This window comes from Chiloscyllium punctatum, chromosome 46 (genome assembly GCF_047496795.1).
Source record: "Chiloscyllium punctatum isolate Juve2018m chromosome 46, sChiPun1.3, whole genome shotgun sequence".
Taxonomy (NCBI): Eukaryota; Metazoa; Chordata; class Chondrichthyes; order Orectolobiformes; family Hemiscylliidae; genus Chiloscyllium; species Chiloscyllium punctatum.
In genome coordinates, this window is record NC_092784.1 from 45,393,069 (window position 1) to 45,409,687 (window position 16,619).

Sequence of the window (16,619 nt, forward strand, 5' to 3'; positions counted from 1 at the left end):
CAGTCTGGTCAGTGACTGTGTGTGGGATCTGTCTGGTCAGTGACTGTGTGTGGGATCTGTCTCTGGTCAGTGACTGTGTGTGGGATCTGTCTCTGGTCAGTGACTATGTGTGGGATCTCTCTCTGGTCAGTGACTGTGTGTGGGATCTCTCTCTGGTCAGTGACTGTGTGTGGGATCAGTCTCTGGTCAGTGACTGTGTGTGGGATATCTCTCTGGTCAGTACTATGTGTGGGATCAGTCTGGTCAGTGACTGTGTGTGGGATCAGTCTGGTCAGTGACTGTGTGTGGGATCAGTCTGGTCAGTGACTGTGTGTGGGATCAGTCTCTGGTCAGTGACTGTGTGGGATCAGCCTCTGGTCAGTGACTGTGTGTGGGATCTATCTGGTCAGTGACTGTGTGGGGGATCTCTCTCTGGTCAGTGACTGTGTGTGGGATCAGTCTCTGGTCAGTGACTGTGTGTGGGATCTCTCTCTGGTCAGTGACTGTGTGTGGGATCAGTCTCTGGTCAGTGACTGTGTGTGGGATCTCTCTCTGGTCAGTGACTGTGTGTGGGATCAGTCTCTGGTCAGTGACTGTGTGTGGGATATCTCTCTGGTCAGTGACTGTGTGTGGGATCAGTCTGGTCAGTGACTGTGTGTGGGATCTGTCTCTGGTCAGTGACTGTGTGTGGGATCTGTCTCTGGTCAGTGACTGTGTGTGGGATCAGTCTCTGGTCAGTGACTGAGTGTGGGATATCTCTCTGGTCAGTGACTGTGTGTGGGATCAGTCTGGTCAGTGACTGTGTGTGGGATCTCTCTCTGGTCAGTGACTGTGTGTGGGATCTATCTGGTCAGTGACTGTGTGTGGGATCTCTCTCTGGTCAGTGACTGTGTGGGGGATCTCTCTCTGGTCAGTGACTGTGTGTGGGATCAGTCTCTGGTCAAGGACTGTGTGTGGGATCAGTCTCTGGTCAGTGACTGTGTGTGGGATCTGTCTCTGGTCAGTGACTGTGTGGGATCAGTCTCTGGTCAGTGACTGTGTGTGGGATCAGTCTCTGGTCAGTGACTGAGTGTGGGATATCTCTCTGGTCAGTGACTGTGTGTGGGATCAGTCTGGTCAGTGACTGTGTGTGGGATCTCTCTCTGATCAGTGACTGTGTGTGGGATCTCTCTCTAGTCAGTGACTGTGTGTGGGATCAGTCTGGTCAGTGACTGTGTGTGGGATCAGTCTGGTCAGTGACTGTGTGTGGGATCAGTCTGGTCAGTGACTGTGTGTGGGATCAGTCTGGTCAGTGACTGTGTGTGGGATCTGTCTCTAGTCAGTGACTGTGTGTGGGATCAGTCTGGTCAGTGACTGTGTGTGGGATCTCTCTCTGGTCAGTGACTGTGTGTGGGATCTCTCTCTGGTCAGTGACTGTGTGTGAGATCTGTCTCTGGTCAGTGACTGTGTGTGGGATCTGTCTCTGGTCAGTGACTGTGTGTGGGATCAGTCTCTGGTCAGTGACTGTGTGTGGGATCAGTCTCTGGTCAGTGACTGTGTGTGGGATCAGTCTCTGGTCAGTGACTGTGTGTGGGATCAGTCTCTGGTCAGTGACTGTGTGTGGGATCTGTCTCTAGTCAGTGACTGTGTGTGGGATCTGTCTGGTCAGTGACTGTGTGTGGGATCTCTCTCTGGTCAGTGACTGTGTGTGGGATCTCTCTCTGGTCAGTGACTCTGTGGGATCTCTCTGTGCTCTCTCTCTGGTCAGTGAGTGTGCGAGATCTGTCTGATACGTGACTTGAATCAGCACCTGAGAGAGGCACATCTCTGGGAAACCAGATCACCAGTTAGCCTGCAGCAACAAACAACTGCATTTATGTAGCATCTTTCAAAGATAGGCAAAATGCTCCGGGGTGTGTCGCAAGAGCGCGATCATATATGCCTTCTGAAGCGACGTGAGAATGTTAACCGTAGGTGACCAAGCAGATCATGGTGACCAAGGTAGGTTTTGAAGAAGGTGATGGGGAAGCTGATAGATGAAGGAAAAAGTGGAGGATTGTAGATATTATAACTTGCTAGGTCAGCAGGAATGAAGTTAATTAGAATTAAATTAGAATGAGAAGGAACATCGCATGAAATCTGGTCATAAGACCTTAATAGACATGAAAAAAATTAGACCATTTGGCCCATCGAATCCACTCCATCATTCGATCATGGCTGATTGGTTTCTCAGCTCATTCCCCCTGTCACCCTTGATCCCCTAACGATTAGAAAGGTCGCGGCTTTTTAATGTTTCGCTGAGTATGTGTTTACATCAAACTCAGCATCAATGGATGGAGCCATCACAGTAATTCCAGGAATCTCCAAGTCCTGTTTACAGCAGCAGGATGGAATCGGAGGTGATTTTGTGGACTGTTTCTCAGGTGAATTCGTGGTTGTTATGGAATTGTAAATATTGATTCGACGATATAAAAGTGGTGAGCAAACAAAAGCCGAGATCAACGTTCCAGAGAAAAGTTTTGTTCCAGGAAGCTATCAGCGTGTCTTCCTGAGTTAATTAATCAAACTGGGAGATAATCCGTTTGCAATGCTAGCCAATAGTGAAACCAGCCATCTGCTGGGGGAGCGTCATGGATTGAATAAAGGGCTTCAATGTAAGGGAAATGGGAAAAAAAGGGAGTTTGCAGCTGGGCACTGTTAAATACTCAGGAACAGGAGTCCTCTGATCGATGGCAGGATGACCAGACTGGGGAATTGAGCATCGGCTCTGGTCTAGTCCTCAGACAAGCCCGTGTCAGTGTGGACAGCAGCGGTTCAAGAAGGCAGCTAACCACCACCTTCTCAAGGGGCAGCTAGAGACGGGTAATAAATACTGGACCCACATCCTCCCGGCAGATAAATAAAAGGGGATTGGGATTGTAAACATTGTCTGGGTAAGATTTTGGCAGCACTTTCAGCCTTCATTGCTTTAAATCAAGCGCATTTGATAAATCTTATTGTTAGAACGGCCTGGAGTCAGTAATATCGAGTAAACCTATTGGACCAGGGAGAGTGAATAAAAGAGGGTGGCATGGTGGATCCCAGCCTTGGGTGACTGTGTGGAGTTTGCATGTTCTCTCTGTGCCCCTGGGCGGGTTTCCTCCGGGTGCTCTGGTTTCTTCCCACAGTCCAAAGTTGTGCAAGTCAGGTGGATTGACTCTGGGAAATGCAGCCTTATGGGGGGGGGATGCTCTTTGGATAGTCAGTCAAGGGGCCAAATGGCCTCAATCTGCACAGGGGACAAGCCTGCAGAATCCAGAACTAAAAACCACAAATGCTGGCGATCACAGAGGGTCAGGCAGCATCTGCGGAGAGAGAGCAAGTGAAGAGTTTGAGTCCAGATGACTTGACTACACTTCCCATCTTTGTTACGGGGGGGATGTTATTAAACTGGAAAGGGTGCAGAAGGAATTTACAAGGATGTTGCATTTTGGGGAGAGTTTAGACAAGCCGGGATGTTTTTCTTTAGAGTGTAGCAGACTGAGGGAGGATCTCATAGAGGTGTATGAGATCATGGGAGTCATGGACAGGGTGAATGCACTCAGTCTTTTTCCCAGGGTTGGGGAATCGAGAACGAGAGGGCATCAGAATTCCATACGTTGGGTGAAGGTATCTTTCCCAGTTTCTCCTTCCAGATTATCCACTTTACCTCTCCCGCCCATCGCTCCTGACCAACACATAAACACACACACACTCTCTTATACAGACACAGTCACAGACACACACACTCATATACTTATAAACACTCACGCTCTCACACACACACACACTCTCTTATACACACACACACAAACACATGCGCACATACATATACACACAAACATAAACATTCATGCTCACACACACATACACCCTCTCTCACTCACACACAGACATTCTCTCTCTCTCTCTCTCACACACATGCATACTGTCTCAGTCTCTCACACACACAAACACTCTGTTACACACACAGACACACTCACTCTTTCTCACACACACACAGACACAGATCCAACACACAGTCACTGACCAGGGAGAGGTCCCACACAGAGATACTGACCAGAGACACTCTCTCTCACACACACAGACACACTCTCTCTCACACACACACTCTCACACACACAAACACTCTCAATCTCTCTCTCACACACAAACACTCCCACTTGTTCTTGCACACAAACACACTCATTCTCTCACTCTCAAACACTCACACTGTCACACACACAGACTATCTCACAGACAAGAGATTCTATCACACACATATACACAGACACTCTCTCTCACACACACACATATACGGTCTCACGCACAGTCTTTCTTACACACATGTACACACACTCTCTGTCTCTCTCTCTCACACACACAGAGTCACTCACTCTCTCTCTCTCTCTCCCTAAGACACACAGAGCTGCACTTTGCCTATAGATTGAGTCCAGAGTGACTGCCTCAGCTCAGAGTCGCAGTGCTGCAGTAGCTCTTTCAGCCTGCAGAGGGGGATGTCTCTGTGCCAGTGGCAGCAGGCTGGTATTGCAGCACCAAGAAACCCCTCCCTGCTAGGCCAGCGGGGGGCATACTTTGCCAGATTGGAGAGGTTTCAGAAGAGATGGCACCGGGAATGAAGGGTCTGAGTTATATGGAGAGGCTGGTACTTTTTACACTGGAGCATAGGAGGGTGAGGGCTGACCTTAGAGAGGTTTATACAACCATGAGGGGTGTAGATAAGGTGAATGCAGGTATATTTTCTCTACTGTGGGTGACTTCAAGATGAGGGGGAATATTTCTAAGGTGAGAGGAAAAAGATTTTAAAAAGACATATGAGGGCCAACTAGTGTGCACAGAGTGGTTCTTGGGTGGAATGAGCTCTCACAGGATGTGGTGGATGCAGGTCCAGTTACAGCATTTAAAAGACATTTGGATAATTTCATGAATAATTGTGTATCCAATTTGCCAGCTTCCCCCAAAAGAAAATTAGATCCACCATTGGCTCGATGGTAGGAAGCAGAGGGTAACAGTGGAAGGATGCATGTTGGACTGGAGGCCTGTGACTAGTGGAGTGCCTCAGGGGTTGGTGCTTGTCCCAATACTGGGGCTTTATCTATATCAATGTTTGTTATCGATACCAATGATTTGGATGAGAATGGACAAGGCATGATTAGTAAGTTTGCAGGTGACACTAAAATAGGCAGCATCGTGGACAGTGAGGAAGGTTCTCAGAAATTGCAGCAGGACCTTGATTAGCTGGGCAAGTGGGCAGCGAAATGGCAAATGGAGTTTCATATAAATAAGCGTGAGGTCTTGCATTTTGGAAAGTCAAATCCAGGTAGGTGTTTCATGGTGAATGTAGGGCCTTAAGGAGTGGAGTGGAACAGAGGGACCTTGGAGTTCAGGTGTATGCTTCCCTCAAAGTAGAGTCCCAGGTAGACAGGGCAGTGAAGGAGGCTTTTGGCACACTGGCCTTCATCAGTCAGGGCATTGAGTATAGAAGTTGGGAAGGTATATTACAGTTATACAGGACGTTAGTGAGGCTGCACTTGGACTATTGTGTTCAGTCTTGGTCACCTTGTTGTAGGAAGGATGTTATTAAACTGGGATGAGTGCAGAAGAAATTTACAAGGATGTTGCCTGGACACAGGAGTCTGAGTTCTACAAAGAGGTTAGACAAGCTAGGACGTTTTTCTTTAGAGTGTAGGAGACTGAAGGGGGATCTTACAGACGTGTGTAAGATCATGAGAGGCATGGATAGGGTGAATGCACTCAGTCTTTTCCCCAGGGTTGGGGAATCGAGGACTAGAGGGCATCAGTTTAAGGTTAGAGGGGAAAGAATAAAAGGAAACCTGAGGAGTAACTTTTTTACACAGAGGGTGGTACGCACATGGAATGAGCTGCCAGTGGAAGTGGTTGAGGCGGGTACATCAACAACATTTAAAAGGCAGTTGGACAAATACAGGGATAGGAAAGGATTAGAAGGATATGGGCCAAGTGCAGGGAAATGGGGTTAGGATGGATGGATGGATGGACATTTTGGTCGGCATGGACCAGTTTGGGTCAAAGGACCTGTCTCTGTGCAGTGGGACTTTATGACTCTCTGAATATCTACAGTAATTTGCTCCGTACAGAATTCAGGATGGGTCATCCAGAGTTCAGCACATAATACCCAAGGCACGGCCTTCAACAGTGAGTCAAAGGCGTTTGTACAAGAGATTGGGCTTGGAGGAACATGGGCGATACAGGAGATAGGGAAGGGGTTTGCAAACAATGTCAAGAAGTTTAAAACTGTCAGCATGACTGGGACAAGTGGTCAATGTTGGGCACTGACAACAGGGAGATTGCTGTGCGTTAACATTGTCTGAGTCTGACCACGAGGTAAGGGTCCGGACGGTGAGAGCAAGTCAGGACAGAGAGACCGAGGCGAAGGTTTTGGTGGTGGGGTGGTTTGGTTAGGGACAGGGCTGGATTGCTCAGGATTAGTCTGGTGAAGATGCAGTGAACAGAGGTGTGCAAGATTGGAAAGGACCAACAGTTACAGTGTTGTTAAACCTCCAGGATCACATTGGTCAGTAAGGGGCAATCAACCATCCACCTACGCCCCTCCCTATAACAATCTGAGCACTTTGTCCAAAAGGATTCTTTATTTGGTGCGTTTAATCAAAAACATTACATTGCGAAACATTTTGACTTGGAGGTTACAGAAAGAGCAAGACAGTTCCTCACTCTCTCAGGTACCTTCACCAACTTGTCATCTTCAAACGTATGTTCCGAGCCCAAAGGAAAAATCACTTTTCAAGCTGAAACTAACAGGAAACACAATTGATCTTCCAGACAGCATGCCCTGTTCTGAGATACCTCGACAGAGTTGATCCAATATCGGAATCTCACTCTTTCCCCAAATTTTGGATCTACCCTTTCTCTTTGAAGCATTTGGGGTCTCCCTCTGACCCAGCGCCCCCTGGGTGGCATGAGGTTGCTCAGTGTCATTGCTATGGGGGCGGGGGGGGGCGGTCCCTGGGAACTGGACGAGGCCATTCAGTCCCCTTCCTGCCTGTTCTATCGCTCGGTGACATGGTAATCATTACTCCATCCAGCCAGCTTCGGCCCCACACAGAGGGAGGTGGTAGTGTCACTGGGCTCGTGAATCCGGAGCCCCAGGTTCACGTTCTGAGGGAGTGGGTTTAAATCACAGCAGGGCAGATGGTCAGATTTAAACAGAGTGAGGGAGGGGAGAAAGAACCTGGAATAAAATGCTAAGTGTTGACCATTGTAAAGACTCCTCTGGTTCAGTCACGTCCTGCAGGGAGCTGTCTTTAACAAACTGCCTTTTGGGTAATAGGGGATGGCCAATAAAGATTCAGCAAGGCCCCACATCCTATGAGTGGATTAGAAAGAGGAGTGTCCAGTCAGAAACCCTTGGACTCTCGAAATGATGAATTAAGTGGGCTTCATTTTGTTGGTGGGTGAAGGAATCTTTCCCACTTTCCTTCCAAAAATGTCCATTTTACCTCTCCTGCCCATCGCTCCTATACACTCAGTCTCTCTCTCACAAACACAAACACAGACTCTCACAGACACAGAGCCTCTCCCTTTCACACATACACACAGACACTCTCTCTCTCACACACATGTACACACTCTCTCTATCTCTCTCTCTCTCACACACACACATGTACACACTCTCTCTGTCTCTCTCTCTCTCTCTCACACACACATGTACACACTCTCTCTGTCTCTCTCTCTCTCACACACACAGAGTCACTCACTCTCTCTCTCTCTCTCTCCCTAAGACACACGGAGCTGCACTCTGCCTATAGATTGAGTCCAGAGTGACTGCCTCAGCTCAGAGTAGCAATGCTGCAGTAGCTCTTTCGGCCTGTAGAGGGGGATGTCTCTGTGCCAGTGGCAGCAGGCTGGTATTGCAGCACCAAGAAACCCCTCCCTGCTAGGCCAGCGGGGGGCGTACTTTGCCAGATTGGAGAGGTTTCAGAAGAGATGGCATCGGGAATGAAGGGTCTGAGTTATATGGAGAGGCTGGTACTTTTTACACTGGAGCATAGGAGGGTGAGGGCTGACCTTAGAGAGGTTTATACAACCATGAGGGGTGTAGATAAGGTGAATGCAGGTATATTTTCTCTACTGTGGGGGATTTCAAGATGAGGGGGAATATTTCTAAGGTGAGAGGAAAAAGATTTTAAAAAGACATATGAGGGCCAACCAGTGTGCACAGAGTGGTTCGTGGGTGGAATGAGCTCCCACAGGATGTGGTGGATGCAGGTCCAGTTACAACATTTAAAAGACATTTGGATAATTTCATGAATAATTGTGTATCCAATTTGCCAGCTTCCCCCAAAAGAAAATTAGATCCGCCATTGGCTCGATGGTAGGAAGCAGAGGGTAACAGTGGAAGGATGCATGTTGGACTGGAGGCCTGTGACTAGTGGAGTGCCTCATGGGTTGGTGCTTGTCCCAATACTGGGGCTTTATCTATATCAATGTTTGCTATCGATATCAATGATTCGGATGAGAATGGACAAGGCATGATTAGTAAGTTTGCAGGTGACACTAAAATAGGCAGCATTGTGGACAGTGTGGAAGGTTCTCAGAAATTGCAGCAGGACCTTGATCAGCTGGGCAAGTGGGCAGCGAAATGGCAAATGGAGTTTCATATAAATAAGCGTGAGGTCTTGCATTTTGGAAAGTCAAATCCAGGTCGGAGTTTCATGGTGAATGGTCGGGCCTTAAGGAGTGTAGTGGAACAGAGGGGCCTTGGAGTTCAGGTGTATGCTTCCCTGAAAGTAGAGTCCCAGGTAGACAGGGCAGTGAAGGAGGCTTTTGGCACACTGGCCTTCATCAGTCAGGGCATTGAGTATAGAAGTTGGGAAGGTATATTACAGTTATACAGGACGTTAGTGAGGCTGCACTTGGACTATTGTGTTCAGTGTTGGTCACCTTGTTGTAGGAAGGATGTTATAATACTGGGATGAGTGCAGAAGAAATTTACAAGGATGTTGCCAGGACTTGGGTGCCTGAGTTATAGGGAGAGGTTGGACAAGCTAGGACGTTTTTATTTGGAGAGTAGGAGACTGATGGGGACCTTACACAGGTGTATGAGATCATGGGAGGCATGGATAGGGTGAATGCACTCAGTCTTTTTGCCAGGGTTCAGGAATCGAGGACTAGAGGGCAGGTTAGAGGACGAGAGTTTAAGGTTAGAGGGGAAAGAATAAAAGAGAACCTGAGGAGTAACTATTTTAAACCGAGGGTGACACGCATATGGAATGAGATGCCAGTGGAAGTGGTTGAGGCGGGTACATTAACAACATTTAAAAGGCATTCGGAAAATACATGGATAGGAAAGGATTAGAAGGTTATGGGCCAAGTGCAGGGAAATGGGCTTAGCGGTGATGGCCATTTTGGTCAGTGTGGGCCAGTATGGACCAAAGGGCCAGTCCCTCTCCCTGTGCTGGAGGACTCTATGACTCCAATAAGGAATATTTAAAGGGATATGGGCCAAGCACAAGCAGTTGGGAATGGTTTAGTTTGGGATTATTTGCGGCCCGGACCTTTTGGACTAATAGGTCGGTTTCCTTCCTGTATAACTCTGTGACTATTCCCTTGGAGTAAATCGCTGTGTTTGAGCTAATATTGCTCTGTTTTCAAATAAGGTGCTGTTTTTGGGAGTTATGATGGTCAAATTAGTTGTTGTTACAGTACTTTACCACTAAGCCTGCTTTGAAAGTACTTCATTGGCAGTGAAATTATGTCAGATGTCCTGAGATTGTGCAGCATCTTTCACAATGTCACATAAGATTACACTCTTAAGTCATTGAAGAGAGATTTGGCAATTCAGAGAGAAGTCCCTCTCTCTGGTGGCTCAGCAATTAGCACTGCTGCCTCACAGCGCCAGGGACCTGGGTTCGATTCCAGCCTCAGGCAAATTGTCTGTGTAGAGTTTGCATATTCTCTGCGTGGGTTTCCTCCGGATGCTCTGGTTTCCTCCCACAGTCCAAAAATGTTCAGGTTAGGTGAATCGGCCATGGAAAATTGCCCAGATAGTGTTCAGGGATGTGTAGGTTCGGTGCATGGGAAAGGTAGGGGAATGAGACTGGGTAGGACACTCTTTGGAGACTCAGTGTGGAATTGTTGGGCCAAATGGCCACACTGTCCGGATTCTCTGATTCTCTCTCTCTCTCTCTCTCACACGTGCACATATCCACAAAGAGTGGCAACAGCCTCCTGGCGTTATTGCTGGGCTGTTAACCCACAGACCCAGGGAATATTCTGGGGACCTCGGTTCAAATCCTGCCACAGCAGATGTTGGAATTTAAATCCAATAACAATCTGGAATTAAGAGTCTAATGATGACCATGAATCCATTGTCAAAAAAACCCCCATCTAGTTCACATTAGGGAAGGAAACTGCCATCCTTTCCTGGTCTGGCCTACGTGACTCCAGACCCACTGTGATGTGGTTGACTAGTAACTGCCTTCTGGGTAATAAATACTGGCCTAGTCAGTGGCAACTTAATCCTGTGAATGAATTACAAAAAACACCAACACCAACCTGCACACAAACCTATCCATTAACACACAAATACCGACTCTCACGCACACTGATAAATTTAGAATCGTTCTAATATTAACTCTTCCTCATTTTCAGAGTAATCTTGTTTTCCTCATTCTGACGATATGGAGGCTGGCCCAGAAATTTCACACCATCAACCCAGACCTCTCGAACTTACAAAAGCTGAGGTAAGAGGGTTCACGCTGCGACGCAAGTCCGCTAATTTAAACAGCACGCCAGGCTGATGTCTGCAAGTCTTGACGTTTACCCTGAGCCACTTCGATTGGTACCATATTCAAATGGAGTGAATTCCGATGTGAATCAAGGAACATTGCGGTGTGATGGTAGCGTCATTATCTCAGAGCCAGGGGAGGCCCAAGTCCAAGGCACATTTGTGTCAAATCCTGGGGGTTTCACTGAAATGTCAGTTGGGTAGCAGGATGTGACTGTCCAGGGAATTGTTCCCGTATGCAGCAAAGTCAATCTTGTGTGCAACAGATAAAGGTCCAACTCAGTCCACCTTCAGTTCAGATTCTCGACCAGTCTGGGCCCAGGGATGTTTCTTGCATTGTTACAGGACGGTGCGCTGAAAACCTCTATGTCTTCATCACACATTCAATAAAGAAACAATTACCAACATCAAACCATTGGTTTGAACATGTCCCAAGTCTGAGAATGGAAGCACCATCTAACGTGCAGTAATGATTATGGGACAGTGCACCTCTCAACCCTCTGTATTGCACAGGACAGAATAAAGTTCAGGAGTGATCCATCATGTCACTGTTAAAAGGAGGCAGTTATTTACCTGATTATTGAGTCAGTTAATTAGTTAGTTAGCTATTGAAGTGACACAAATTTACTTGTTTTAATCTCAATAAACAGAGTCAGGAGGGAAATACTTAACAAAGTCAGAGGGTCTCTTCGCAGAGCACCCAAATCCTTCAGACCCAAACTGCAATAGATTGTTCCTCATCCAACTCCCCACCCAAACACACACACTGTACCCCATTCACTCACCCCCACCCTCACACACACATTGTACCTCGTTCACTCATCCCCACCCTCACACACACACTGTACCCCATTCACTCACCCCCACCCTCACACACACATTGTACCTCGTTCACTCACCCCCACCCTCAGACACACACTGTACCCCATCCACCTGCCCACCCTCACACACACACACTGTACCCCATACACTAACCTCCACCCTCACACACACTGTACCCCATCCAACCCTCCACCCTCACACACACACTGTACCCCATCCAAATCCCCCACCCTCACACTCGCACTGTACCCCATCCAACTCCCCACCCTCACACACACTGTACCCCATTCACTCACCCCACCCCCAAAAACACTGTACCCCATCCAACCTACCCAATCCCTCACACACACACACACTTTACCACATTCAAATTCCCACACTCACACACACATTGTACCCCATCCAACACCCCACACTCACACACACACTGTACCCGATCCAACTCACCACCCTCACACACAAACTGTACCCCATCCAAACCTCCACCCTCACATACACACTGTACCCCATCCAACCCCCGACCTTCACACATACACACACACTGTACCCCATCCAACCCCCCCAACCTCACACACACTGTACCCCATTCAACCCCCCACCCTAACACACAGACTGTACCGCATCCAACTCCCCACCCTCACACACACAGTATCCCATCCAACTCCCCACCCTCACACACACTCTGTACCCCATCCAACCCCCCCAACCTCACACACACTGTACCCCATCCAACCCCCCACCCTAACACACAGACTGTACCGCATCCAACTCCCCACCCTCACACACACAGTATCCCATCCAACTCCGCACCCTCACACACACAATGTACCCCATCGAACACCCCACCCTCACGCACACACTGTACCCCATCCAACTCCCCACCTTCACACACAGTGTATCCCATCCAACTCCCCACCCTCACACACACACTGTACCCCATTCACTCACCCCACCCCCTCAAACACTGTAGGCCATCAAACCCACCCAATCCCACGCACACACGGAACCCCATCCAAATCCCTCCCACACATACACACTATACCCCATCCAGCCCCCCACCCCTCACACACACACTGTACCCCATCCAACTCCCCACCCTCACACACACACTGTACCCCATCCAACTCCCCACCCTCACACACACACTGTACCCCATCCAACTCCCCACCCTCACACACACACACACACACTGTGCCCCATCCAAACCCCCACCCTCACACACACTGTACCCCATCCAACTGCCCACCCTCACACACACAGACTGTATCCTATCCAACCCTCCACCCTCGCACACACACTGTGCCCCATCCAACCCCCCACCCTCACAACTCTGTACCCCATCCAAACCCCCACCCTCGCACACACACTGTGCCCCATCCAACCCCCCACCCTCACAACTCTGTACCCCATCCAAACCCCCACCCTCACACTCACACTGTGCCCCATCCAAACCCTCCACCCTCACACACACACTGTACCCCATCCAACCCCCCACCCTCACACACACACACTGTACCGCATCCAACTGCCCACCCTCACACTCACACACACTGTACCCCATCCAACTCCCCACCCCCCCACACACTGTACCACATCCAAACCCCCACCCTCACACACACTATGTACCCCATCCCACTCCCCACCCTCACATGCACACACACAATGTAACCCATCCAACCCCCCACCCTCACAAACACACACACTGTGCCCCATTCAAACCCCCACCCTCACACACACACTGTACCCCATCCAACTCCCCACCCTCACGCACACACACTATACCCCATCCAAACCCCCCACCCTCACTCTCACATTGTACCCCATCCAACCCCCACCCGCACGTACACACACACTAGACTCCATCCTACCCCCACCCTCACACACATGCACACCTGACCCCATCCAACTCCCCACCCTCAACACACACACTGTACCCCATCCAACTCCCCACTCTCACACACACACACTCTACCCCATCCAAACTCACACCCTAGCACACACACTGTACCCCATCCAAACCGCCCACACATACACACACACACACACACACAGGACCCCATCCAACTCCCCATCCTCACTATACCCCATCCAAACCCCCACCCTCACACACATACACTGTACCCCATCCATCTCCCCACCCTCACACACACACTGTCCCCCACCCAATACCCCATCCTCACTCACACACTGTACCCCATCCAACTCCCCACCCTCACACACACACTGTACCCCATCCAACTCCCCACCCTCACACACACACTGTACCCCATTCACTCACCCCCACCCTCACACACACACTGTACCCCATCCAACTCCCCACCCTCACACACACACTGTACCCCATTCACTCACCCCCACCCTCACACACACACTGTACTCCATCCAAACTCCCCACCTTCACACACACATTCTTCCCCACCCATACCACCCACCTTCACACACACACACTGTACCCCAAACAATCCCCCACCCCTCACACACACAATGTACCCCATCGAACCCTCCACCCTCACACACACACTGTACCCTATCCAAACCCCGACCCTCACACACATACTGTACCCCATCCAACCCCCCACTATCTCTCACTCACACACACACACACACACACACACACACTCTCACACAGACATCATTCACTTCTCTCCCTCTGTTTCTCTACCTTCTTCAGAATGTTCATTGTCACAGCCTTCGCTCAACTGGTCCTGCTGGGCTGTACCTGGATCATCGGAGTCTTCCATTTCCAGGCACGGACTGCGGCCCTGGCTTACATCTTCACCATCGTTAACAGTTTCCAGGGAACATTCATCTTCCTGCTGCACTGTGTGAAAAGCAAACAGGTAACAGGCTTAGATACACAGCTGAACTGGGTATGTGTATGGGGGTGGGTGGGTGGGTGGGGGTGTGGGTGTGGGTGTGTTTGCTTTTGTGTGTGGGTGTGTGTGTGTGTGGGTGGGGGTGGGTGTGTGTGGGTCTGTGTAGGGGTGGGTGTGGGTGTGTGTGTGTGGGGGGGGTGTGGGTGTGTGGGGGGGGTGGGTGTGTGGGGGGGTGGGGGTGTGTGTGGGGGGGTGGGGGTGTGTGGGTGTGTGTGTGTAGGTGTGTGTGGGGGGGGTGTGTGTGAGTGTGTGTGTGGGGGTGGGTGTCTGTAGGGGTGTGTGTGGGTATGGGTGGGTGTGTGTGGGTGTGTGTGTGTAGGTGTGTGTGTGGAGGGATGTGTGTGGGGGGGGTGTGTGTGAGTGTGGGGGTGTGTGTGTGAGTGTAGATGTGGGTGTGTGTGAGTGGGTGTGTGTGGGGGAGGGTGTGTGGGTGTGTAAACGGAGGAGGTGAATGCCTTTTGCTTCTCCTAACACTGTGTGCTGTTTATTTCTCCTGCACCTTCCCTGTTGTGTCTGACAGGTGCGAGATGAGTACTGTAAATGGATTTCAAGTTTCTTCACTATGTTGAAGATCACAAAGTATGCCCCATTTTCAGAATCCTCACACCCCACCAACATGACCCAGGTATGAGCTCAACAGTCTGACCGTTACACTCAGACGGGTTTATGTCCAAGGGGTTGGGGTGGGGAGGTGGCTGTGTGTGGGGGGCGGGGGGGGTCTGTGTATGTGTGCATATGTGTGTTTGTGTGTGTATGTATGCGTATGTGTGTGTGTCTATGCGTGCGTGCATGTGTATGTGTGTCTGTGTACGTATGTCTGTGTATGTCTGTGTATGTGTGTGGGTGTCTGTGGTGTGTGTGTCTGCGTACGTGTGTATGTTTGTGTATGTGTGTGTGTATGTGTCTGTTATGTGTGCGTATGTTTGTGGGTGTCTGTGGTGTGTGTGTGTGTGTGTGAAGGTGTGTCTGTGCATGACTACGTCTTTCTGTATATGTGTGCCTTTGTGTGTGTGTTTTAGTGTGTGTGTGTCTGTGTGTCTTTGCATGTGAGAACGTGTCTGTGTGTGTGGGCGTCTAAGTGTGCATGCGTGTGTGAGCAAGATGGAGGGAGGTTAATGTGTACTGCTGCTCCTAACATCTTGAGCTGTTTATTTATTCTGCATCTGTGTGTCTTTGTGTGTGTGTGTGTGTCTTTATGTGTGTGCGTGTGAATGTATATGTGTGTGTGAGGGTGAGAGTGTGTGTGTGTAACAATGCTGCTAGTTTCTGAGTTGCAGGGTTAGTGAAGTGAGAGTGAAGAATTGTGTGACGGTGTGGTTCTGGGTGTGTGTGATTGTGTAGATGGCGCCTGTCCTGGTGGAGGTGATCAGGGGGCCTGTTTGAGTGTGGGGGGCGGGTGGGGGTGAGGGTGTAAATGTCGGGGGGGATGGTGGTGACCTCCTGTATCTGCTCCCTTTGTCCTCCTGGTGGTTGGAGCCTGTGGGTTTGCGAGGTGCTGCTGTCACAGGAGCCTCACTGAGTTGCCGCGGTTGACAGCTGCCACGCTTCTCCAGAGGCAGGACGTTTTGCAATTTGTCCTCCAGCCGACCTTACAACTTGCCCTTTTACCTTATCCAATCTGTACAGGAAGCCACCAAATCCGAGTCAAGCCTGTGAAAAGATCCAGGCGAAGAGTTGGAGAGTTTGCTGCCACACGATAGCGCCGCAATGGATGACCCAATGCTGACCTCAACAGCCATGTTGCTTTTTGTCCTTGGTGGGTTTCCTTTAGCAATCAGGCCCTGTGTGTTGGGGTTGGGGGGTGGGGGGTGGGTGGGGATGTTACATTAAACTGCAGCTTGCTTCTGTCAGACTGACCTTTCCAAGCCCGGCCTGTAGGGCCTAAAGATTTAACGCAGAAAGCAGGAGCTGGAGGAAGCCGTTCGGCCCATTGAGCCTGCCCCAACATTCAGTATGATCATGGCTGATCATCCAACTCAGGCCCCTGTTCTTGCTTTCACCCCCATGCTCTTTGATCCCCTTTAGCCCTGAGGAATATGTCTATCCCCATCTTGGAAACATCCTGACCTCGACCACGTCCTGTGGCAGTGAATCCCACAGGCTCCCCACTCTCTGGGTGAAGACATTTCTCCCCATCGCAGATCCTCAGACAGTGACAC

At 49.8% G+C, this 16,619-nt stretch overlaps 1 protein-coding gene across 2 annotated transcripts in view; it reads left to right on the forward strand.

Annotated features, from left to right (window-relative positions):
- The window catches only part of LOC140467991 (adhesion G protein-coupled receptor E3-like), a 91,785-nt gene extending 75,550 nt beyond the window's left edge, over positions 1–16,235 (forward strand). For both annotated transcript variants that reach the window (XM_072564114.1, XM_072564115.1), the window contains 4 exons: positions 10,627–10,718; positions 14,256–14,424; positions 14,981–15,085; positions 16,087–16,235. In XM_072564114.1, the coding sequence (XP_072420215.1) occupies positions 10,627–10,718; positions 14,256–14,424; positions 14,981–15,085; positions 16,087–16,116 (396 nt within the window). In that variant the 3' untranslated portion in view covers positions 16,117–16,235. The remainder of the gene's footprint in view (positions 1–10,626; positions 10,719–14,255; positions 14,425–14,980; positions 15,086–16,086) is intronic.
- The last annotated feature ends 384 nt before the right edge of the window (positions 16,236–16,619 follow it).